This window comes from Conger conger, chromosome 7, assembly GCF_963514075.1.
Source record: "Conger conger chromosome 7, fConCon1.1, whole genome shotgun sequence".
Lineage (NCBI taxonomy): Eukaryota > Metazoa > Chordata > Actinopteri > Anguilliformes > Congridae > Conger > Conger conger.
Genome location: NC_083766.1, coordinates 39935345 through 39961402, shown reverse-complemented (window position 1 = coordinate 39961402; position 26058 = coordinate 39935345). Strand labels below are relative to the sequence as shown.

At 42.8% G+C, this 26058-nt stretch overlaps 1 protein-coding gene across 1 annotated transcript in view; it reads left to right on the top strand.

The window, feature by feature from the left end:
* Positions 1-25181, top strand: part of LOC133133178 (contactin-5-like) — a 175338-nt gene extending 150157 nt beyond the window's left edge. The window contains exons 15-21 of the mRNA XM_061249245.1: positions 13435-13505; positions 17488-17722; positions 18898-19007; positions 19981-20167; positions 21106-21218; positions 22370-22538; positions 25020-25181. Coding sequence (XP_061105229.1) covers positions 13435-13505; positions 17488-17722; positions 18898-19007; positions 19981-20167; positions 21106-21218; positions 22370-22538; positions 25020-25123 — 989 coding nt within the window. The 3' untranslated portion in view covers positions 25124-25181. The remainder of the gene's footprint in view (positions 1-13434; positions 13506-17487; positions 17723-18897; positions 19008-19980; positions 20168-21105; positions 21219-22369; positions 22539-25019) is intronic.
* Positions 25182-26058: the final 877 nt, after the last annotated feature.

Genomic DNA, 26058 nt, shown 5'->3' with positions numbered 1-26058 from the left:
AGCCATATCCTCATCTTACATTACATTTTTATATTTAGATTTAACATTTTGTTTATATTATTATTATTATTATTATTATTATTATTATTATTATTAATAATAATAATAATAATACCACAACCTTATACATTATGAGTACTGTTAAGCTGATGCCAAGATGCCTATGTACAGTACTGGCCATATACTTATTTTATATAAATGCCAACCATTTAGCTAGAAGGCGAAATTGATCCTTTGAATTAAGAAATTATTAAACTCTGCCAGTTCAGGTATCATAGAAGCAGTCACATCTAAACCATTTCATTTAGTTTTAATTTGCAAGTAAGTGTAACAGAAATGTGTCAGAAAGGGTCATTATTTGGTATAATTGCTACTTTTGCAAATGTCCTTGTGCTGATCTTGTTAATGGCATATGCATGAAATAAGTAACATTTCTTGGACTTGCTGACATTGTTGTATTTTGCTGCTGTTCCAGTATTATTTGACCTCTCTGTTTGAATGCTGATAGCTCTTGTCACCACATTGTTACATTGTTTTTGTTCTGTGTGGCATTCCAATTCCATTTTTGTCCCTTAATGTTGCTCATTCAAAACCACTGGGAAAGCATGAAGGTAAACCACTGGTCATTTGCAATCATTACAACTTGACACCATAGCACATACATTCAGTTAGCACTTTATTAGGAATTTATTACAAATGTTTTAGACTTATTGGTACTCTGCTACTGTAGCCTATCCAATTAGATGTTTGCTCGCAGAACTGCTGCTCACTGGATGTTTTTAGTTTTTTTGCACTGTTCTCTGCAACCATAGAGACTGTTGTGTATAAAAATCCCAGAATCCCAAAATCTATATTTGTCTCAAACTGTAAGTTGCAGTTGCATTGTTTGCGGTAGACTATCATATCTTAGCTATATAGCCAGCTAGTTACATAGCCAAATAACTTGCTTGTTCATAATATAGTTGGTTAGCTAATGTTAAAACTTCAAAAAGACAAAAATATAAATAGTGTTGTCTAGCACAATAAAGTCAACATTTCATATAGTCAGCATTAAGTCACCTGTTCGGCGAACATATTTTTACTATAACACAACGAAAAGACAGCAGGCTCTGTCGCCGTTTGATTCTAAACAGTGCATGAAAACCTGGTGCGAGCAGGGGTGTTCAACATCAGTGTGTTCACAGAGAAGGGAGAGGGATAAACAGTTTTGTTTTGTGGCAGGGGTAAAGGTATCTCAACAGTTCGTGGCTCTCACCAGAGAACACGGCCACCCCGGCTGCCCTTTCCTCTGCCTTCTCTTTTTCCCACACACCCAGATCCTCTGGCAGAGGAGGTGGCACAGGTCTCCTAATCTCATCCTCATGGAGATCTAGTGTCTTCTCCTCATCCCTCTCCTTCTCCTCTTTTGAATTTCATGCGGTTTCTGTTACTCTGCCGTGCATACTGTTTATCATTGTTGTTTATCGCCCCCCGGGTCCTCTAGGGAACTTTTTGGATGAGATGGACATCCTCCTCAGCTCCTCACCTGTCAATGACACCCCCCTGATCCTCCTGGGTGACTTCAACCTCAACTCAGAGTCCACCCAGTCTACCTTTCTCTCCCTCCTCTCTTCTTTTGACCTTACCCTCACTCTTTCCCCTCCCACCCACAAAGCAGGCAACCTTCTTGACCTCATCTTCACAAGGAGCTGCACAACAACCAACCTCTCTGTAACACCACTCCATATATCTGACCACTCCTTCATCTCTTTCTCTCTTCCACTCTCCTCTAACACCCATCCATCTCTCCCACCATCCACTGTCACCTGTCGACGGAACCTACGCCACCTGTCTTCCTCCACCCTCTCATCTACAATCCTCTCCTCCCTACCATCTGCGGAGTCTTTCTCTCGACTGTCTACTGATGATGCGGCTACAACTCTCATGTCCTCCCTCTCATCTTCCTTTGACTCTCTGTGTCCCCTCACCACCAAACTAGCTCGGGCCTCCCCCCCCAGTCCCTGGCTTTCTGATGCTCTACGAGCTGTCCGAACCGAACTGCGGGCGGCGGAGAGAAAATGGAAAAGGTCCTGTCTCCCCAGTGATATGGCTTCCTTCCATGCCCTCTTATCATCTTTCCATTCCTCTGTCTCTCTAGCTAAATCTTCCTTCTTTCACTCGAAAATTAACGCGGCCGCCTCTAATCCCCGCAAACTGTTTTCAACTTTCTCCTCTCTTCTGGCCCCCCCTCCCCCCCCACCCCCCTCATCACTCACACCTGATGACTTTGTCTCCTTCTTTGAAAAGAAGGTCGATGCTATTCGCAATTCCTTCTCCCAACCCTCCACCCCTGCTGACCCTCCTACCCTCCCCAACTCTCTAACCTCCTTTTCTCCCCTCTCTGACGCCGACACGCTGAAACTCCTTACTTCCCACCGCCCAACCACCTGTCCTCTTGACCCCATCCCCTCTCCCCTCCTACAATCTATATCTGAGGACATTCTCCCTTTTCTCTCCTCTCTAATCAACACCTCCCTCTCTTCCGGCACCATGCCCTCTTCCCTGAAGAGGGCCAGAGTCACTCCCCTCCTCAAAAAACCTACTCTCGATCCCTCTGCCCTGAACAACTACCGGCCTGTCTCTCTTCTTCCCTTTCTCGCTAAAACCCTGGAACGGGCGGTCTGCTCCCAACTGTCCACCTATCTTCTCCACAACAATCTCCATGACCCCAACCAGTCTGGCTTCAAGAGTGGCCACTCCACTGAAACCGCCCTGCTCGCGGTCACTGAGGCACTCCACTCTGCTAAAGCAAAATCCCTCTCCTCTGTCCTCATCTTCCTCGACCTGTCGGCCGCCTTCGATACAGTCAACCATGAGATTCTGCTCTCATCGCTGGCTGGGATGGGTGTCACAGGTTCTGCACTCGCTTGGTTTTCCTCCTACCTCTCTGGTCGCTCCTACCAGGTGACTTGGAGGGGCGCACTCTCCGACCCTCAACCCCTACGAACTGGAGTCCCGCAGGGCTCGGTTCTTGGGCCTCTCCTCTTCTCGCTATACACCATGTCTCTTGGTTCTGTTATCTCTTCCCACGGCTTCTCTTATCACTCCTACGCTGATGACACCCAACTCTTCATTTCCTTCCCCCCTGACACCCAAATCACCACACAGATCTCTGCCTGCTTGGCTGATATCTCTGCATGGATGACTTCCCATCACCTGAAGCTCAACCTTGCCAAAACTGAGCTTCTCTACATCCCTGCTAAGTCCTCTCCGTCAATCGACCTCTCACTGACTGTGGAGGACTTTGTAGTTTCCTCCTCCCGTACGGCAAAGAATCTTGGGGTGACTCTTGACAACTGCCTCTCCCTGGCTCCACAAGTATCCTCCACCTGCAGGTTCTTTCTGTTTAATATACGCCGCATCCGTCATCTCCTGACGGAGAAAGCCACCCAGCTCCTAGTCCAGGCGCTCGTCATTTCCCGCCTGGATTACTGCAACTCCCTCCTAGCCGGTCTCCCAGCGTGCGCCATCAAGCCCCTCCAGCTGGTCCAGAATGCTGCAGCCCGCTTGATCACCAGTCAGCCCAGGTCGGCTCATGTCACCCCGCTTCTCATTGGCCTCCACTGGCTTCCTATTGCCGCACGCATCCGATTCAAGGCCCTAGTGTTGGCATTTCAGGCTGCTAAGGGGACTGCCCCACATTACATACAATCCCTGATCACTCCCTACTCCCCAGCTAGACCACTCCGGTCTGCCAGCTCTGGTCGCCTTACGATTCCCTCTCTACGGGCACCTGGCGGTCGAGCTGCATGTTCACGCCTGTTTTCCGTTCTGGTTCCTCAGTGGTGGAATGACTTGCCTACCACTGTCAGGACAGCAGAATCCCTCCCCCTATTTCGACGCAGACTCAAAACACACCTGTTCAAACTCTACCTTAGTCCCCCCTCCTGATTTACCCCGCCCCCCCCTTCTGATACCCCTATCCCTGTCTAACCCCCCCCCCCCCCCCCAAAAAAAATAAATAAAAATTTGCACTTATGATGACGACTATATGTTTAGAACAGCAGTCCAGGTGTATTTTTCTAGTTCTGGATGTGATGCTTCGACTTGTGGTAGAACCTATGCACTTGTAAGTCGCTTTGGATTAAAAGCGTCTGCCAAATGACTAAAATGTAAATGTAAATGTAAATGTAAGAGCAGCAATATATGCAAACACCACTCATGAGTAATTAAGAAAGGCGAGATTACAATTTGCAAAGAAGTACAGAGATAAACTACAAAAGTTCTAATCAAAGGTTTATGGACTGATGAGTCCAAGATTAACCTCTACCAAAGTGATGGAAAGGCCAAATTGTGGAGAAGGGATCTGCTCATGATCTAAAAGATACAAGCTCATCTGGAGGTGTCATGGCTTGGGCTTGCATGGTTGCTTCTGGAGTGGTCTCATTCATCTTTATTGTCAGGAAGGATAAGGAGAGAGAAATTGTCTGTGGAAGATCAGCAGTTTCTGGGATACTCCAACTACCCTGCCTGGCCCCAACAATCATTCCATGGTCAAAGTCACTTTGATCTCATTTCTTCCCCATTCTGATGGTTGATGTGAATGTAGCAGCCCTCGACATCTTTTCAATAAGCAAACTGGAGTGTTTTCTGACGGGTGCCTTTTATTCTTTTGTTGAGCATCATTGACGTCAAACTCCGTGAACACCGTGAAAACTATAAAGCAAAATGACATACAATTAGCCTACAATAGGCTCATGGCTACTTCATAGCTTCACAAATATACATAGATGCACTTCAGTAGGAAATCAACACAAAACATTACCTACAACACCAAACATATGTCACTGCAACACTGCAAACAATACAAACGCCAACATACCTCACTCCGCAGGGTGCAAGGAAATGTAATGTAGAATGACCGACATCTTGGGACAGCTGGCGACTTACTGGAAACAATTACTCTCTCATTACTTTGTCAAAATTCCAACTGCTGCTCAATAATCACATCTAATTTCGAATTATGTACTTAACATACCTTAACAAACTTTTCACACATTCCATCAATGACAGTCACATTCCACATGCCTTGTTGAACTAACATGCATTTGACTTCCGCTAGATAGTCGGCAAAGAAAACGTTTTCAAAATAAAAGTCCCGCTATCAAACCAAAGCACCCATGGGTAAAACATCGCCTGCGGTCACTTACACTCCCACCAATCATGTTATTATGAGTGAAGATATAGATAAACCAAACTGAACGAATCATACAGGATTCCTATATCCATTCCTAAATTTCACAGCTAGAAGTGTGTAGGTATGTAGCATATACTAGATTGCTAGTATTGAGGGGGTTGAGGTATCGCTAGGCTAATCGCTCACTCTCAAGTAGAAGCACTAATTTCTGAATGGGCCTTTCAATGATCGAAGGTTTAGAGGGACGATCTTGTTTTCCTGTTGATGTCCTTTCTCCTACTAACACCTTTACACGTCGTACTAAACCATCGCTCTCTTCCACGGTTTTAACCACTCGTCCTAGATGCCACTGGTTTCTTGGAAGGGTGTCTTCCTTACTTTAAGGTTGCGCCGGGGTGTGTGCCACTTTTGCCGTGTGGAGATGTTTAAGAGATATTCCCTTTTCCAACGGCTCCAGAACTGCTCGGTCAGATATTGGACTCGTCGCCACCTTTTTGTTGCATACACATCTTCCTTCACAAATTTCCCAGGAGGTGGAAGGGCAATCGTTGACTTCATCAAGATGAGATGGTTTGGTGTTAAAGGCTCCAGTCTCCGTCTACAGTCAATGGGCGGCTGTTCACAATAGCCATTGCTTCGTAGAACAAAGTTCTAAGGGAGGAGTCGTCGAGTCTGCCTGGGAACTGAGAGAGTATGGCATTCAGCATATTTCGAACAGTTCGAATCTGGCACTCCCAGACGCCTCCGGCGTGGCTTGCTGAGGGCGCATTGAAGACAAACTCACATTGCTTCTCGATGTGTAAGTCTCGCATTTCGATGTGTATTGCTCGAGAAGAGAAGCAGGTGAAGATCAGGCCATATCTCTTTTGCTCCTTGCGGGCTTTCTTAGTGAGAAATGGGCCGAAACAGTCGATGCCACAGTACATGAAAGGAGCCGAGGCTTCAACGAGCTCTTTAGGGAGCTCAGCCATTCGTTGCTTTTCTGCTGGCTGTCTGAGTTTCCTGCATCTCACGCAGCAGTGCATCAACTTTGCGATTGATTTGCTCCCACCGATGACCCAAAACCCATTGGCTCTGAGTTCCATTAGAGTTTGACTCCAGCCCTGATGGCAAATCTTGTCATGGTAGTGGGTCAAGATCAGCTTGGTGATGTGGCTTTTTTTAGGGAGAATGACAGGGTGTTTCAGTTCTAGACTGAGAGATGACTTCAGTCTTCCACCAACACGAAGGATTCCTCTGTCTAACATAGGCTCAAGGCGAAACAGAGGACTTGAACTTGGAAGACTGTCTCCTCTTTGAATTGTCTTCGTCTCTTGAGAGAAGGCTTCTTGTTGTACAAGCCTTATTACCACCTCAGCAGCTCTCTCACGTTCTTCAACGGTCACAAGTTCTTTGGGATGTTCTTAAGGAGTCCTTAAGGAGTCTTGACCAGGAAGAGAACCGACTCAGACTGCTCAGAATGTTTGGCTGGGAAGGTTCATGTTTGGTTGCAAACACCTGAATTGCCTTGACTTCAGGATCGCCAACAAGCAGTTCAGTAGTGAGGGGAGACCTTGGGTGTATTTCTTGCTCCCATAGGAACTGGGGTCCTGATAGCCAGTTTGTTGAGGAGATGTCTGATGCATTGAGAACTCTGGAAGCATGGTCAGCTGGGTTTTCTGCTGTGTCGATGTAATACCGCTGGTTGGGATCCGTATTTTCTCTTATCAGTTGCACACGATTAGCAACAAATACATGAAACCTTCTTGCTTCGTTGTTGATGTATGCCAGGACAACCTGAGAGTCAGTCCAAAAGAACTCTTCATCAATCTGCATTTCAAGTTCATTTTTCAGCATGACACTTATTCTTGCGGAGACCACAGCTGCTTTAAGTTCCAGTCTTGGAATGCTTGTGAGCTTTGTAGGTGCAACTCTTGCTTTGGCCATCACAAGACTGCAGTGGACTTTACCATTGTCATTTTTGCATCTCAAATAGGAACATGTCCCATATCCCACATTGCTAGCATCTGAGAAGTGGTGCAGTTCCGTAGTGACAGTTTTGTGGGCGGTAGCATCTCGGTATTGAGACTTCCTTCAGCCTTTGGAGACCGTTCTTCCACTCCTCCCACCGTGGGCGTAGGTCCTCGGGAAGTGGGTCATCCCATCCGATGCCTCTGCGGCACAGCTCCTGAAGGATGCACTCTCCACTTAGGGTGAATGGAGCGACAAACCCTAGTGGATCGTACAAGGAAGCAATGACTGACAAGATACCACGGCGTGTTGAGGGCTTGTTCTGTAAGTCAACATTGAAGCTGAAGGTGTCATGTTCTAGTGACCACTGAATACCGAGTGCACGCTCTGCTGGTGTTGCATTCAGGCGGCTTGTAGCGTAGTGGTTAAGGTAAATGACTGGGACACGCAAGGTCGGTGGTTCTAATCCCGGTGTAGCCACAATATGATCCGCACAGCCGTTGGGCCCTTGAGCAAGGCCCTTAACCCTGCATTGCTCCAGGGGAGGATTGTCTCCTGCTTAGTCTAATCAACTGTACGTCGCTCTGGATAAGAGCGTCTGCCAAATGCCAATAATGTAATGTAATGTAAAAGATTGAGAGGTTTGGTTGTTACTGCTCTTCCTGATGGGTCCACAGAGTCCAGGACTTCCCTTTCATTCAATTGAATTTGTGAAGACGTAGACCTCCTCTTTTGCACAAATCTTGTGCCTCAACAATCAGCTTCTTGGCTTCTTCAATTGAGGGGACGCTGGTTAGCCCATCGTCTACGTAAAAGTTATTCTCGATGAAGGCTGATGCTGATGGATAGTCATCCTTGTGTTGACGAGCCAAATACTTCAGGCCAAAGTTGGCGCATCCGGGGGACGAAGCAGTGCCGAAAAGGTGGACGGCCATCTAATACTCCTGTGGTTCTCTTTCCAAATCTCCGCTCTCCCACCAGAGGAACCTTATGTAGTTCCGTAAGTCAGGAGAGACAAGAAACTGGTGGAACATCCTTTCGATGTCGCAAATCACAGCAACGGCTTCTTTCCTAAAGCGACAGAGTACTCCCAATAGGGAGTTAATTAGGTCAGGGCCTGTCATTTAGAGAGACACCACGGAACTTCTTGGAACAGTCGAACACGACCCTTAGCTTCTCTGGCTTCTTGGGGTGGTACACACCGTGGTGGGGTATGTACCACACAGTCTGCCCTTCAGGCGTTTTAGGGGCTGGCTCTGCGTCACCTTTGATTATCATATCCTCCATGAAGGTAGCGATGGTGGACTAGTGCTCTTGAAAGGAAGAGGCATTTCATAGTGTCCATCTTCCTTCTGATTGATGTTGTCGCTAAGGAGCTGTACAAAGCGAACATCATCTTGGGACACATGTCTTCGTACCTCTTCTCATTGAAGTCTGATTCCAAGACCTTCAGCACATCCGTGGTTGATGGAGCTGGTATTTCTTTCACTGCTACTCGATGCACAAACCTCTGGTTTCCCTGTCGATCCAGATGTGGGTTGGATGAGCCTACTATACTCCAACCCAGTTCAGTTCTCTGTGCAAAGGGATGGTTTTCACTTCCTGTGATGACTTCAAGGGGGGCTAATGCAAGCGGGCAGTCATTTCCGATTAACAATCCCACTTCACAGCCTTGCAGTGGAGGTAGCTTGTTTGCTAGATGTTTGAGATGAGGCCATTGCAGCGCTGTCTTCTTAGTTGGAATGTAGGACTTGTCAACTGGAATGAAGTCGCGAGTGTAAGTTTGGCGTAGTTTAATCTGTGTGTAGCCCTCTAACTTGTAGACCGTGAACGCTTGTACTTGCTATGACTGTATCAATAGCCGTCATTGTGCTAAGTTTCAACTGCACTGGTTGAGTGTCTACGTTTAGCTCTTCAAGTAGGTCTTCCAAGATGAAAGTTGAGTCACTCTACGTGTCGAGTAGAGCATAAGTGACAACTTCTCTCTGTGGCTCTTCTGTTGATGACTTGAGAACTGGGACAATGCTTGAAGTGGCAGAGGCGCGTTGCATCACTGCGTGAGACGTGACCTTGATCTCCTGGCTTGCACTGTTGTCTGTGGAAGAAGGTTTCTGTTGTGCCTCCACAGGCCCTGAACTCTTATTAACTGAAGCTCCTGACCCGTATCTACATGACTGTATGCATTGCACTGTTGCCACACAATTGGCTTACTTGATAATTGCATAAATAAGTATGTGTAATAAAGTAAAAATGTTCCTAATAAAGTGCTCAGTGAGTGCATATACTGTATAACTAGGATACGTCAGCAGTCTCAGCTGAAAGCTGTCAACCAACCATGTTAAATATACGGCAAACAATGTTGTATCGACGACCTCTGGGACACTTATTCAGTAGTTTGCATGATTCGCATGAGAGGCCTATACTATCAGAGTACAATAACTGGCAAAAGATCCACCATTATCTAAATATTCAGTTTGATGCAACAGGTAGATGAAGACTTAACTGCAAATAGTTAGGAAATGTGTTGTATAGTATTAAACAAGCTGTGTTGTGCTTGTGTGTAGTGGTTGGGATGTTTGCCAGATGCCTGGTTTTGATTTGAAATGTCTGGACTAGAATGTTTGGTTTTACACGACCAATGCTCCCTGAAATCCCCCAAATATTCCAGTGGGACACATGAATAATCCCATATTATGTACAACTGTAAACAAGTCTGCAAATGTAGGGCCATTCCTTTCAAGCATGCACCATAGCATACCATAACATACCAATCCAGTATGTTTAATATGATTCATTTTAAATGAGAAATGGAATTTAACATTTCAATAAGTTAAATTCAGTTCAGTTAAAGGTACAATTATATTCAATAAAGGTAATTTCGAACTCCTAACGGTCAAGAGAGGAATTGCAACAACAAACAACCTCAAACCACAACACATTTTATAAGTAGATATGTATTCTTCGCTTGGATAATAACTAATCGTATACAAAGTTTCTGTAATCGCTTGTCTGGAGTGCAATTTGGGCAGCTATACGTTCCTTTTATCTCTTCACGTGATCCATCATGCATGTTCAGCTAAACGTTTATTTGTCTCAAACTGTAAGTTACAGTTGCATCGTTTGTGGTTCATGCTTTCCACAGTCTATTAATATAACGCGTAATATAAAGCATTATTATACAGTTCAGTGTTCTTGTGCACTGTTTTGGAAAGCTGACAGTAACAAATGCAACAGACCCTCCTGTCTTTTCATAGTTTTCTATTTAGAAAATGTTTGCCGAACAGGTGACTTTATGAAATCTTGACTTTGGTGTGCTACACAACATTAATTATATTTTTTGTCTGTTTGAAGATTTCACTTTAGCTAACCAACTATATTATAAGGTATTTGGCTACATAACTAGCTGGCTATATAACTAAGATATGATAGTCTACCATGAACGAAGAAAGGTTTAGCTAAACACAGATAATTGAACACATAAAGAGATAAAAGAAACGTGTAGCTGCCCAATTTGCACTCCAGACAAGCAATCACTGAAACTGAGTACAGTAAATCCTCAAATTGTGTCCGGGATTCTATTTGAAGCCGGGCCTCGGATAATAGCCGGGGGCCTGGTCGATTCCGACAAATAAAGGCCGGCCCCCAAATACAAGCCAGGGTAATATTGCCTACCAGTAGTGCTATCAGTCTATGAGCACTAGAAGACATTGTTTCGATTTAACTCAATGAAATAAAAGAGCTCTTCTTAATATTTTATATTGTTGGTTGGTTTAATACTGTTGCCAATGAAAAGTCGTTGTCCTACACCATGGGTCTCCAACACGTTGCTCTCAAGCTACCAGTCGCTTGCCGCCCCCTTCTGAGTAGCTTGCCAAAGGCTGAAGCAGTATACATTTAAACACAATTGTTGCCGCGGGGCATTCCAGCCTATGAATTTGATAAAAAGTAAATCAGGCAAAATTAAAAATTAACCCAATTTAGGCTACTTGGCTACGAAATAAGGTTTCCATGTATTTAAAGCACAGCGCATGTTCAATGAATGAATGAAAGCGGCTGCCTTGGCTCGCAATAAACAGACGGGTGGAAATCATGACACTCTTTCAACTACATAAAACTTAACAGTAAACCATCAAATACCCCCCAGATTTCAGTGCCCATCAGTCCCAACATTTAGCAATTGAATCAAGCAGTCCAAAAGTAAATTAAATCCCAAACCAAAGCGAAAATCTTTTGATAGCCTATCGATATGCTGCTCCAAACAAAACGCATGTCTCACAATAAAATGCACTTTAGGAAAAAAAGATCCTTAACTTGCTGTTATCTATGCTAATTTGTTATTGTTCATGAAGGCGTCTCTGGCTAGTTGGTATTTTATGAAGACGCATCTGTTTTGGCTTTCATTAATGGTTTAGCTACTCAAGTTGCGTTTCTGAACGGTTACAGGAAGTGTTGAACAGTGTTGGCCCACTTTAAGTGTAGCCTTTTACTTTATTTCTAAGAATAAAATTCTACAACAGAAGCCTAATGAGAAATAAAGGCCTGCCTCGAATACAAGCCTGCCCCAAATAAAGGCCTGTGCTTTGTGCAGCCTAAGTAAATAAAAGACCCCGGACACAATTTGAGGATTTACAGTATACTCTTGCTTATACAACTGATAGGTCCAGTCCATTGTCTCTATTGGTCAGTTTGCATTCCAGCCGTACCAATATCAACGATATATGCATGGCTAAATGGAATATTCACACATCTTTTGAAATGACAAAAATCTAAATGAACATAACTTAACATTATCATCATCTCGCAGCTAGTAGCCTACCAAAGTAAAATAAAATGAGTGAGTTTAAAGTGTCCTTTGATTTGGAAAGGAGTAGGAACAAAAAAAAATACAACTTAGGCAACATCCTCAGATCTAAATACCAGCAAGACCACCAAACCGCGGCAAGGCCAATGATGACTCATAACGACTTATTTCAGTAACTGCACATTATCTGGCAGTGTCCTGATAAATGTCTACAACAAAAAACAATTTACTTGTGTGTGTCATCTGGTGTAATGTAAACTGACAGGATAGCTAATTTTAATGCAGTGGGGATGCATTATTGCAATAGTGTTGCTTAGCTAAGGTTAGTGCAGTGGGGATAACGTTAGTTAACGTTAGTACCGTTGTTTCGATAGTGGCGTTGGAATACATTATTGCTAGCTAACATGCACAACACTGTTGCTTAGCAACCAATAAACTACTGTTCAGCAGAAGAATACTTTTACCATAAAACATAGTTCCATTTAAATACATTAATTTAAAGTTTGTCTTGTCTTTCTTTAGTGCAATTTTGAAACATAAATGTAACCGTTTAAAAGCATTATGGAATATAAAAGCGTTATGGAACTCGTCCGCTTCGCGTTGTGCCTAACCACCCTACTAGCTGTGCCAATAGCCATAATATACCATGGGTTCTCGTTCCATAAAGCCTTATTATCTAGTTAGAAAACAATACCAGTTTGCTATCAGTAACAACAAGAAAATTAGCTATTACTAGTCAGCTTCCCGAATTTACAAATATCCACCTGAAGCACAACGCTTATGCAATCGCTACTATGTTCGTATTGCTGATATTTTATATTTGTTAATTATTCCGGGATATTTGTAAATTCATCAAGCTAACTATAGCTAATTTGCTTGTTGCTACCAATAACAAACTGGTATTGTTTTATAACTAGATATGTAGCCTTCGCTTGGATATTCAGTGATTGTTTGTCTGGAGTGCAATTTGGCCAGCTATACACAAGCCCCCTCACCATTGGCTGTGGCAGTTAGAACCAATTTTCAACCAATGAACTCTTGAATTGTTGTACAGCTGTACAATGTTTTGATACAGAGTGACGGCCCAACAAATGTTAACTTTGAAAGGACTACACACAGCCAGAGTGTGAGTCAACATGTCAATGAGCCTTTTTCAATTATAGGAAGGGAATGGTTTTGTAACAATGTTTTAACACAAAAATCTTACCTATTGTACCTTTAAATATTTTCATTTCACTGAACTTTTTGATTGTGTTGTAGTTGTAATGGGCGTGTAACAGTTTTGTTGAGCTGTGTGATGGTGTTTTTAAAAGCGGTCTTTGTGACTACTGTGTGACAGTATTGTGTCTTAGTGTGTTGTGACAGGGCTGTTGACAGTGTCATATGATGGTGTTGCGTTGTGTGTATCTGACTGCATATGGTTGCAAGAGTGTGGCGGACTGTGAGGGTTCTAATACAATGTTGGGTAATGGTGGTGTCTTGTGTGTTGTGATTTTCTTTCCCACAGTTCCATCCGTGGCTCCGGCAAACGTGAGTGGAGGCAGTGGCCGCAAGCATGAGTTGGTGATCTCATGGGAGGTGAGGTGCGCCACCAGGGAGATCAGACCTGTCGGTTCCATAATTGCTTTGAATTCGAATACGTTTCTGTGGTTTACCGAGCTTTACTTGCATATTGGAAGCAATGAAATAGTCACAAAAAGTGCTAACCCTGCCTCCTGGTCCTCTTAGTTAGCTGAACTGCACCAGGCAAGATCAAATTGAGCATAGAAAAGTATTTGAATCCAGAACAATTATGTAATTGGCCCAGGCCTGCTGCAGAATGAGGGCCAGAGGCAAACAGCCAAGTGTTGTCACCTCTATGAGGATCCAGCTGACCCCACACCTCCTGAGGGCGATGCCCTGGTCTCTCCCCACTTCATGGGGCACACACAGCCACAGGCTGCAGCCTGATATCTTATTATGAAAAGGGTTTGACATTCAAATTGAGGCAGTTGAGGGAAACTTGCTTGTATTTGCTTGTTACTTTGCAATCCTGTGAATGATACCAATTTACTGTGTGTTTGTGTGCATGTGTGCTGAATATGCAATTTTATGTTGAATTCTTGTTGAATCAAGTTCCACATAAATCCATTTGACAACAGTAAAAATAACTCTGGTCTGGCCTGGAGATATGTACATATTGTACAGTAGCTGAACCATGGGTGTGGGGGTTTCACGTCAGCAAATTGAATAACCAGAACACTCAAACAAAGTATAATTAAACAAGAAAGGTTTATTGGGGGAAACTTACAAAGGGGAAAAGGGGGGAAATGAGGCAACCAGTCCAGTTCCATAATCTGTATCAGGATCCGTATTCCAGAGGATAATCCAAAACTGGGTGTCTCAGACAAAAATGGTTTTGTTACATGAGCAGGGTAGTCAGGCAGTTCAGCTAATTCACACAATACTTTCTCTCACTCTCTCACCAAAACATGTTTCCCTCAATGATGTTTCTCAATTTAGTCAATTCTTCATGACCATATGAACATGTCTTGAGGTATTCCAAAAACATTATAACATTTTAATACTTGTGTATTTTCATACCAACCTTTTTCCCATCAACTTCCTGGATTTGGCGTCATTGTGTACCAGCGGGTGTGTATTTAGATGAAATGAATGTAAAATTGAAGGAAAAAGTGCATCCCTGCTTCTTTAAAAAAAAAAATTCTTAATTTTCATGCCTAGAGGTTTTATTTTGGTTAATGAATTTAATTAAAGTAGATAACAATAAACAATTGGCTTAGCATTGTAAACACATTTTTTCATGCTGCCTGTAGCCTACGTGTAGTCCGTTTCAGCTGTTTCCACAAGGCACAAGTGAACATGATGTGTTACAAAATAGATGGGATCATTGACCTATTTTTGTGAAGCTAAAATACCATAGATTTGAATGCATGGTAGCTTCATGGCTTAGGGTAGCTCCACAAAGAAAGTCTGGTGTCTAGTAAATGCTACCCTTGGTGTCCGATAATACGTCCCCTTAGTGGCTAATGCTATCACCGGGCACTACCCCACATCTCTGACAGCACAGGACCAAAAAATCTGAAAGTAACAAAAATAAAACTTCTGGAAGAAAATAATTTTAAAAAATTCTACTTAACCAGCTGTAGAGTGTTACCAATATTTTTGCCTATCTTGATATACAGCTAAAAATACGTTTACATTTTGTTGTTGTTGAAGGAACCTGTCCGACAAAAGGAACTCGAACGCTATATTTTATGTTCAAACATATGGGAAAACGATAGACTTGTATTTCAATACATTTGCTCTCATGTTTCAATATTTCTTTTTTAGTTTTTTCTGAAACTTATTGGCACCCCTAACAATTATTGTAAATAGAAGATGGTGAGGGAGGCCATAAGTAACCCAAGGATCGTAGTTTAAGAATTGCAGAGATTGTTTTTTTGTTCTAAAAAAAGAAAATGGGACCTCCATACCAACAAAATCTTTGGAAGGGTGGCACCAGTATCTTGAGTTTGACAAACCAGGGGTGTCAATAATTTTGGAAACTTTTGTTTTATTTGAGAATTGTGACACTGGTTGATTCCATTGAATCATTAATCAAGCATGCTGCTTTACACCTGTTGGAATATAAAGCTTATGTCAATAACTATTCTTTTTTAGTTTAGAGCATTTTTTGTGCATATTTATCAAGGGTGCCAATAATTCTGGAGCCCACTGCATTAAGTATATGAAGTCATCTGAAACATTGCTTTTTCATATTTGTGTATTTTTATGCAGGGCTGTGTTTAGAACTTTTGAGGGACTGGTGCTCGAAGTGAAAGCAATAAAACCAAGAGAAACTGTTTTCAGACATTCAGTTATTATATGGAATTATTTTACCAAAATACATTTTCATCAAATCAAAGGGGGCACTTCAGGCAATAGGGGTAGGTGCTTGGGCCTGTTGGTATGTGTATTATTGCTTAAAATTAATCTGACAATTGGAAATTGAGTTTCTTTAATGACTCATTTGATTTCCATCAGTGACTGACTATTTGAAATCCTTTGAAGACACCAAATTAATAAACATGTGTTATGCATTTATTCTGTGTGAAAAAGGTTTAATTAGGCAATATGTCTACAGTAAAAAAATACTATAGCTTTAATTAAGGTGATACTACTGGGTGTTAGCCTTTTTTTGCTTTTTTGGTATACTGCTGTAGGGGTCCTCGCACGGGACTCCAAATTATGTAGGGTCCTCGCACGGGCCGCCAAATAACGCAGGGATTTTACTCTCTACGAAACCAGGGCGCCAGTTAAACGTTGTGTAGCAGTACAACTGCAAAAAGTAATCAGTCTCATAAAATTACTATTACCAGAAATATCTAACCACAAATTTAGTATTTTAATTAATAATTAAAATAACCAATATTAATGATTAAACATACCGATAACCTGAAGGTTGGAAGTTCTTCGAAAGACTGCTTTAACTCGGCTCTCATGTCTATGCGATTTCAAAACGGACACCGGGGTTTAATAAAATATATTTATTAAACAAACATACAAACACATAACAGATAAACTAACGGGAAGTTAGTAAGGAAATTTAGTTGGGTATGTGTGTGTGCGTGTGTGTGGCGCGCGCAAGCGCCCGTGTCGCTTGAACAAAGGAAAGGTAAAAGTGGGAGTAGCTAGCTTGAGTAAGCTAGAGTTCTGGGTGTGGTAATGAGTCAGAGTTAGCTGTGGGATGGGACTACTTGAGTAGTTTTACTCTATATATGCGCAAAAGACGGCGAATCAATTCACGTACATATATATGTAGCTAACCAAACACATTACAGTAGTAGGATGGTAAATATTGAAACACAGATCCACAAAAACTAAACTAAACACTGGCTATGCCTGAATGTTTGTTCTCTTACTGAGTCCATACGCATTGGATCCAAAAGACGTGCTGTCCTTATAGGAGCCGCGATGGTGCTGTGAATGCGTGTCCTGGAGAGATGCGCAGGCTGGGGCGTCTTAGCCGCGCGCTGTCGTCTGGTCCACTCGGTTGCTGGAAGGATGTTCGCTTGTCCTTTTTCCGGGTGGAAAAGTTCGTTGCTGTTGTTCGATGGTGAGCTTTGCAGGAGTAAACTGATGTAGCGTTCCGCGTACACCAGTTTCCACTCGCTATAGGCCACGAAGTTACCGCGAGGTAACTGGGTGTGTCCGTAGGCCTGGTAGTGCGCTGTGCAGCATCCAGCCTCTGTCCGAGTCTCGGAGCAGATGAGCTGAAGCGAATGCCCAAAAAGGGTGCGTCCAAGAGATGAAGCAGAAGAGGCAGAAGAAACAGAAGAGCCAGAAGAGAGATCCCAAGAACGTGTCTTGCTCTTATACGGGACCGTTTATTGCTCCCGCCATTACGGGATTGGCTGAACCAAGTTAGACGTCATTCGTGGTGGACGTCGCAGAATTTTCCTGTGGGAATGTGGAAGTTGTAGTCCCTACACTGCTGAATATGCCTTCTAGTATATGCTGCTTGCTTTGTTTGTTTGTTTTTGAAAAGTGACAGTTCCTTGTGTGTGTTTTTTTTTAGCCAGTGTCGGAGGAGTTTCAGAATGCGGAGGGCTTTGGTTACATTGTGGCCTTCCGGGCAAATGGAACGCGAGGGTGGAAGGAGAAGATGGTGACATCAGCAGACTCCACCACTTTCAAGTACCGTGACGAGACATTCCCGCCCCTCACCCCCTTCAAGGTGAAGGTGGGCGTTTACAACAACAAGGGGGACGGGCCCTTCAGCAAGGTGGTCACAGTGTACTCCGCAGAAGGAGGTAAGACCATTTCAGTTATGTTTTCAACAAAATACATTGCCAGCCAAAGCAAAGCTATCACACACATCCAGTAACATACACTCAGTGATGTTTACTTTATTAGGTATTTATTAGACTTATTTTTTAGACTTCTACTGCTGTACCCTCTCCAGTAGAGTCATGATGCTGTAGAGTTATGATGCGCTGTGTGTTCAGAGATGTTCTTCTGCATACCACTGTTGTAATGTGTGGTTATTTGCATTACTGTCACCTTCCTGTCAGCTTTGACCAGTCTGGCCATTCCCCTCTGACGTTTCTCATTAACAAGGCAATTCTGTCAGCAGCCCTGCTGCTCACTGGATTTCTTTTAGTTTTTTGCACCATTCTTTGCAAACTCTAGAGACTAGTCTGTGTGAAAATCCCAGGAGATCAGCAGTTTCTGAGATATTCAAACCACCCTGTCTGCCACCAACAATCATTCCACAGTCAAAGTCACTTAGATCACATTCTGTGGATGATGTGAATATCTACATGATTGTATGCATTGCACTGCTGCCACACAATTGGCTGATTAGATAATCGCATGAATACGTAGGTGTAATAAAGTAAAAATGTTCCTAATAAAGTGCTCGGTGAGTGTATATAGGTGTAGAGCATAACATGTATGAGACAGATGTATGAGCACACTCCTACATTATGTTCTGCTCACTATCAAAACTTTCAAGACGCAAGTCTTTGGAAGGTTGAAGAAGTTATTTTTGGTAGTAATGAATCAACTACATATGTGACCCAGGTCTGGCCTGAATGTGTAGTGGTGGAAGGGTCATCTAGTTTGACTGTGTGCTGATGGAAGTGTAATCTAGTTTGATTGTATGGAAGTGTGATCTAGTCTGACTGTCTGCTGGTGGACATGTGAGCTAGCCTGAGTGTGTGCTGGTGGACGTGTGATCTAGTCTCACTGTGTGCTGTTGGAAGTGTGATCAAGCCTGACTCTGTGCTGGTGGATGTGTGATCTAGTCTGACTGTGTGCTGGGGGAAGTGTGATCTAGCCTCACTGTGTGCTGATGGAAGTGTGATTTAGTCTCACTGTGTGCTGGTGGAAGTATGATCTAGCCTGTCTATGTGCTGGTGGTCAAATGTGATCAAGCCAGAGTATGTTTGACAAAGTGCTGATACTTTTTTCCATTTAAATGCAGAGCCCAGAGAGCCCCCCTCCGAGGTGAAAGTTGCCAGCTTGTCCTCCTCTGAAATCCAGGTAGCCTGGAAACCACCAAACCCAGGTCCTGGCAGACCTTTGGGATATGAGGTAGGGGTTGCTTCATATGTGTGTGTGCATATGTGTCTGTGCATGTATACGCATATAAGTACAGTAAGTGCATGTGGTCATGTGCATGTCTGCTTGTAGGTGCCTGTATTTGTGTGGCAGGGGTAGCCTGTAGCCTAGTTGCAAAGGTACATGATAGAGGGTTGGTGGTTCAAGCCCCGGTGTAGCCACATTAAGATCCACACATCTGTTGGGCCCTTGAGCAAGGCCTTAACCTCAGATTGCTCCAGGGGGGATTGTCCCGTTTAGTCTAATCAAAAGTCACTTTGGATAAAAGCATCAGCTAAACCACAAGTTATTATTGTAAATTATTATCTGTGTGTTTATTATTGATGGGAACTCACATAGCAGAATGAATATACAGACCTGCATAAAACATCAAGTGAGCGTTTGCACTGGACTTGCTATAGATAAACCCGTATTTTTACTGTCTGACGGTGCTAATGGGGCTCTAGTTAACCTAATTTTGAAATAGAGTTCATTCATCATTCATTTGTCTGGACAAAAACATATGTAGATGTTTTGTGTTTGGAGAGTTTTTGGGACACTTGAGGACATCTGGGTGCAGTTTTGCAGAGTTGGGTCTTCACGATCACTTCTAGTTCACTTGCTCAGTGGCTTTCTTCGGCTCGTTGGCTCCTTTCGGTCACTTTTCATTTACTGGCTCAGTGTAGCTCTATGGTTCACTTGACGTAGGTACGTACGGTCGTTCATTTGTGATTGTTTGATTGGCATTTTGGTAAGCATACTGGCCTTCACACAAATGCTGGCCTGATAAGTGTACGTCACTATAATCACTATCTTTGGCTAAGGAGACAAAGGGGTAGCGAATAGATGTAAATGCCTTTCAGAGCTTTTTTTTACCTTGAAGTTAAAAAGTGTGGATATTTCCAAGATCATTAAGGCAGCCTAAGGTTGGGATGCCAGTGCGTCTGACTGTCTCCATCTTCGGCAGGTGAACTACTGGAAGGACTTGGAGCTGGAGCAGTCCGGAGAGAAGACAAAAACTCCTGGGAATGAGACATCCATCTTGCTGAGTGGGCTGGAGGGGAACACCCTGTATCACATCACTGTGAAGGGCTACAACATCATTGGACAGGGACCCCCCAGCAGTGCCATTAGAGCTAAGACCAAGAAATCCCGTGAGACTTTTGCTTTCTTCTAGATGAGACTCATCCTTTTGTTTTATTATTAGAATTTTTATTTAAGCGTCTCTTAAAGAAGTCTCTTGAGATAATGTTTGTCTTTCGCTAGAAAGACCTTGCCAAGACAGCAATGATAAGTAAACATGAAAGTGAATAAAACATAGATTACAAACTAAACAATAAGAAAGAAAAACTATACAAAAACAAGGTATGCAGCTTCCATGATTTTGACTGCCCATTTTAAACATGAACATTGACTGAAGTATTTCAGATTAACCCTATCAACTTTGCCCCTTTGTGGTTGAGTCATCGATGTCCCAAATTATCGTTGCGTTCATACACTCAGTAAGCACTTTATTAGGTAGACCTGTCCACCAGCTTGTTAATGCAAATATTTAATCAGCCAACCACTAAATGGCAACAACTCAATGCATAAAAGCATGCAGTTGTTTTTTAAACCATGTAAAAATCGATTCCTTCATTGATTGAGCTTTCCTGTGTCCATTTCCTACGCGTCATTAAATCTGTGGGGGGGGGCTGGAGCCTATCCCAGCATACATTGGGCGAAAGGCAGGAATACACCTCAGACAGGTCGCCAGTCCATCAAAGGGCACACGCACCATTCACTCACACACTCATGCCTACGGGCAATTTAGACTCTCCAATCGGCCTAACGTGCATGTCTTTGGACTGTGGGAGGAAACTGGAGTACCTGGAGGAAACCCACGCAGACACGGGGAGAACATGCAAACTCCACACAGAGAGGCCCCGGCCGACGGGGATTCGAACCCAGGACCTCCTTGCTGTGAGGCGGCAGTGCTACCCACTGCACCATCCGTGCCACCCTGAACTTATAATGACTATGATTAATATTGTAGCTGTTTTTGTCGATAACAATAATTATAATAATAATTTTTGTTTGTTTGTTTCTGCAGCTCCAAGCCAGCCTCCCAGTAATCTCATGTGGATGCTGGAGGGGAACAATGTGTCTCTAGGGTGGGAGCCAGTCAAGTCACTGGACAACGAGTCTCATGTCATGGGTTACAAGGTGAGTCCTGCCCTTCTACAGAACTTCAGAGCGTCATCACTGTGATGTTTCTGGCCAAACAGTCCAACAGGAGGAAGAAATGGTTGGGAAAGAGTCAGCAGCCCAGGGCAGGATCAGGAATAAATAGAATCAATATACTTTTTGTTTCTTTAATTTGTGTTATTATCAGCTGCTTATTTTGTATGTGTTGTCATTCACAATTGTTTTTTAACCTTCCTATCTGTCTTGTGATAGTTATTCTCAATTGAAGTAAAAATTGACATGTACAGAGCGAAAACACCAAGAAATTGTCACTGTCTTATAGACTGCACTGTATGTCCTCTGCAAAGAAATTATCTTTTGGTATCAGGTTGATTGAACTGTAATTCACTGGTTTGTTATAAAAGTATATATTTTACCTGAGATTCACACATATAAATTGCCAATAACTGTACAGTGGATACGTTTCTACCCAGTCCAACATTATAATCATTCACAAGGACTATTTGTGTATGAATCACAATTTGGTTTCCTAACACCTATATGAATGAGTATCACTATATATCTAACATACTAATTATAGACCTATATGATCAAATCTCATTGCTTAATGCCTAATAGCACCTCCTCCGTTTGATAAGGACCACACATTACATTATATTTCAGTGTGGTTATTCTCATATACTAAGACTAGTGTCCACCCAAATCTTACACATCCTAAATGGAAGGTGCTGCAGCAATGACATTCGTCCACTCGGAAAGAACCCCCCAAGCCACCAAAATATCAGCACTTTCTTCGCTGAGCAGTTCCATTAAAATGTTTCATTAAAGCATGGGTTTGGTTGCCCGCAAGATTGTGCTGTGTTATGGCTCCAGGCCCTGCTGTAAAATCCAGCTATGCCAGCTTTACCTTAACCAGGTCTTAAGCTGATCTAGCTGGGTATGAGCAGGTCAAACAACTAGTGCTGGTCCTAGGTTATCTGAGCAGGTAACATATCAAAACATAGCTTGAGCTGGTCAAACCATGTCAAGCTGGGCACTGGCCTGAACTGATCAACCAGCTAAACCATGCTGAGCAAGGGGCTGGTCTGAACTGCTCAACCAGCTACCAGTTTCAAAACTTAGCTTAAGTAGTTTTTTTCAGTAGGGGGGCTTTGTGTTTGGTCCTACAGGTGTTACTGCGTCAGGAAGGGTGGAGCCACAGCCAGGTGATGGAGACCCACAACCCATCGGCCATGCTATCACTGACGGAGGGAGGGGCCTACATCATTGAGGTGCGGGCAGTAAGCGAGGGCGGAGTAGGCACTGCCAGCGCTCAGATCCGTGTGCTCACCTCGTCAGGTGAGAGGGGTGGCCCCGTACCGCAAAACCTGACAACCTACACTCAAAACATCACATCTCCGTCCTCCTCACTGCCGCTCTCACACACACCACAAATATCTATGCTCTCATTCTCTCCCACCTACTCAGTCTAAAAATCTACATTTTCATCCCCTTTCAAACACAACAGCCCAAAAATGTAACCCTCTCTCATTCCCCAAACCCCAGTAGGGTATATGCCCACTTGCCCAATCTTTTCCAGTTAATGTGAAAGTTGAGCGCCTGATACATTGCTTGAACACGAATTCCAGTAGCAATGAATTCCCTGATCACTGCATGTGCATGCAGCATGAGGAAGAGAGACTTCTATTTGAGTCTCCAGGAAGAAGCTCTCCATCTTGCCAAATAATACTAAGTGTAGGGCCGGTGTCTACCACTGTTGCTAGTAATGTGTCCTGAACTCACAGTTACATTCACACTGCATATATGTGTTGCCGTGTGAAAAGGGGGTAACATCGCGCAGTTCTCAGTTTTACAGAATACTTAAAAAACTGTCAGATTCGATCTTGTATACTAATATATTCATTGAGGTCAATTGATTAATGTCTCTGTCAAATACCCTACCCCCATCAACAAGTCAAACACATCCCACAATTTCACATGCTTATTCAAAAGAAGGCTTGCTTCTTATTTATGAGCAAACTGAATAATAATACAATATTTTGAGAATGTATTTAGATGATCACTGATATGGGGTCACATCGATGAAAAAGCTCTCTTTTGTGGAGAAAAATATTTTCCTCAGAAATATTCACTCGAGAGGCTAAAGAGACAAGGGAAGTCCCCCAAAGGAAGTCCTTTATTGAGACAATTTGTTGGTATAATGTCAACCTTTTTGGCCATAAAATCTCAAGAGCAGCATTTGCCGAAGCGGAACAGTCTCAGCGTGCATGTTGATAATGCTACAGTTTCGTAACATGGGCAAAATAATGCTCTGTAATTTTATGAAAGCCTAAAAAACTACATGCCATTGGAAATGGAATTTCATTAGTGAAAATGCCATACCATACCACTAGCCAGCTCAGCTGAAGTTATACTGTATTTTTTGCTCATGGATGGGGATCACACCTTTACTGTGCAAATGGATTACCAATACTGGTCAGATAAGCTTGTTCTAAGGCTCTTCTTGGTACAGAGAGCCTATACAAAACTAAGATAATAGCATTTCTATGTACAAGTACTTTTGTAGACTTATGCAATGGCAAAACAGACAACAATGATAATTTGTGCAGATAAATTCTAAGTAAACAATGGATATTTTTGACATTTCTCTGATTTAGCACATTTTTAGAATTGCATTATTATTCATTTGGTTTGTTTATTTCGTATAGTACATGGATTTCCAAAATGCAAGGTCCCCCCCATGCTTGTTTTGCCACCCACTTTATAAAATATGGAACTGTTGTCACTAAGGCAATGGCATCTTACAATAGCTTATTCAGATAGAATCTTGAGTTTTAACGCTTTCAAATGGTATATCCTGCTACCATAGTGATTGAAAATCCCACTGTTAAAAAAGGAATGAATGCAAAAAAACCTGGTGAGACTTAGGGGGTTAATGGATGAATTCTGTAATTACGGTGAGTATTGTCTGCATCCCTTCTGAAAGAGCTCACACTTTATTACATGGCTTCAATTAAATGTTTACCAGCTGCGTTTTATCTTTTTTTGTGCACACTCAAGATAATAATCGAGTTAACACAGCTGTTGCAAAGCCAGGCTGCTACTGCTGAATACTCTTTTAATTAGCACCTTGGCTCACACATACACGGTTCCACAGCTAATTAAGTTTGCTGCTACACTCAGGTAACAAAATGCAATTAGATGCAATTAGAGAATTGTTACTGATTCTGATTCTGTGAACAGCATGCTTTCAGCTGGAAGAGTTGAAGAAGCTAACCTTTGAAGGCCACAAATGTGATCTAATATCAGAATATATTTAAAAACGCACAAAAAGCTGTCAACAGCTGAGTAGATTAAATGTTATGAAACGTTTCACCATTCATGAGCTCCAATTGTCTGTAAAAAAGGGGGACTTTTTCCAGAGCAAGTTGTCTTCAGCTTTTCTTACAAGCCATGCAATCTCTCAGTGCCACCGCATCTTTAACTTACAACCTGTTCGGCATGTATATGCATTCATCACGTGAACCATTTTATGCATTCTCGTCAGAATACATAATAATTGTCATGTACCTTTTTGTTTAGTGTATGTGGCTGAAAGGTGCTTGACTGGGTAGGTTGGTGGTCCAAGCCCCAGTGTGGCCACAATAACATCAGTGCAGCAGTTAGGCCCTTCAGCAAGGCTCTTAACCCCACATAGCTCCCGCGGGGATTGTCCCCTTGCTTAGTCTAATTACCTTAAGTCACTTTGGATAGAAGTGTCAGCTACTGTAAATAACTGTAATGTTGATGTTTTTCTCTCCCGTGTGTCTGTCTATCCAGGTGTACGGATGAAGAGCAGCTACCGGTCAGTGCACAGTACAATGTGCAGCTCACTATGGACTGTGCTCCTCCTGACCACACTGGTGCCTTTAGCTCCTTGCTGAAACCAGAGCCCGCCCACCTCATCCCGCCTGGCCCTGTCCTGCCGTGCTGGAGCCAGACTCCTCCCAATCACAAGGGTGGCTGGCTTGGCCTTATATCATTGACAGGACCTTAAGGGCCTGTTGAAGGAGACACATTTTTCCCTGATGTGGATGGATGGCTGAAATATGGATTTCTTTATTTCCCTTTTGTTTTTTTATTTTATTTATTTCGCTTTTGGTCTTTCCAAAATCATTGTAGTAATCGTACTGTATGTCCTTTGGAAAGATGTAGTTTGTTCCTGTATGTCGACCTGGTGCAGAGGCCACCTTGTGTACAAACCAGCATCTAAACAAGTTTTGGAAGCCTGATGGCTTCGGGTGGTGTCTCCGGGTGGCTCATGAACAACAACCAGTTCAAACCAGTTTCCTATGCCAGATATTTTCATTATTTTTCCCTCCCAGCTGCCTAACTATGAAATGCAGCAAAAAAGAAGGAAAAACAACCAGTAGAAATAAGTGCATTGGCTTTCTTATTCATAAAATATTTTTTTTATATAAATATACTATTTCCAGAATCTGCTTTTGTACTTGTTACCTTTAGAAAAGTGGCGTGCGTGTCAACGTTTCTGTTGTCGATAGGCAACAAAGGTGCCAGGAGACTCATGGGAGAGGGTGATGTGTTTGACCAATAGGAGACAGGATCTTTCCTGCAGTACCCTATCACATCATTAGACAGTGACAATAAGTGTGGTGTGAATGATAAATGTGATTCATATTTTTAATGGTTATTGGTCAGTCTGCTCATTAAGAACCAGATACAGGAGCTGGATACAACATCATATGTGTGTTCAACAAGGAGCGTATTTGCAGCAAACTTTATTCCCTCTAAAAGTTATTGTTGAATAATAGCAAAGTTGAAGGTGAAGATTACCTGATAATTACACAAGTATTGCATT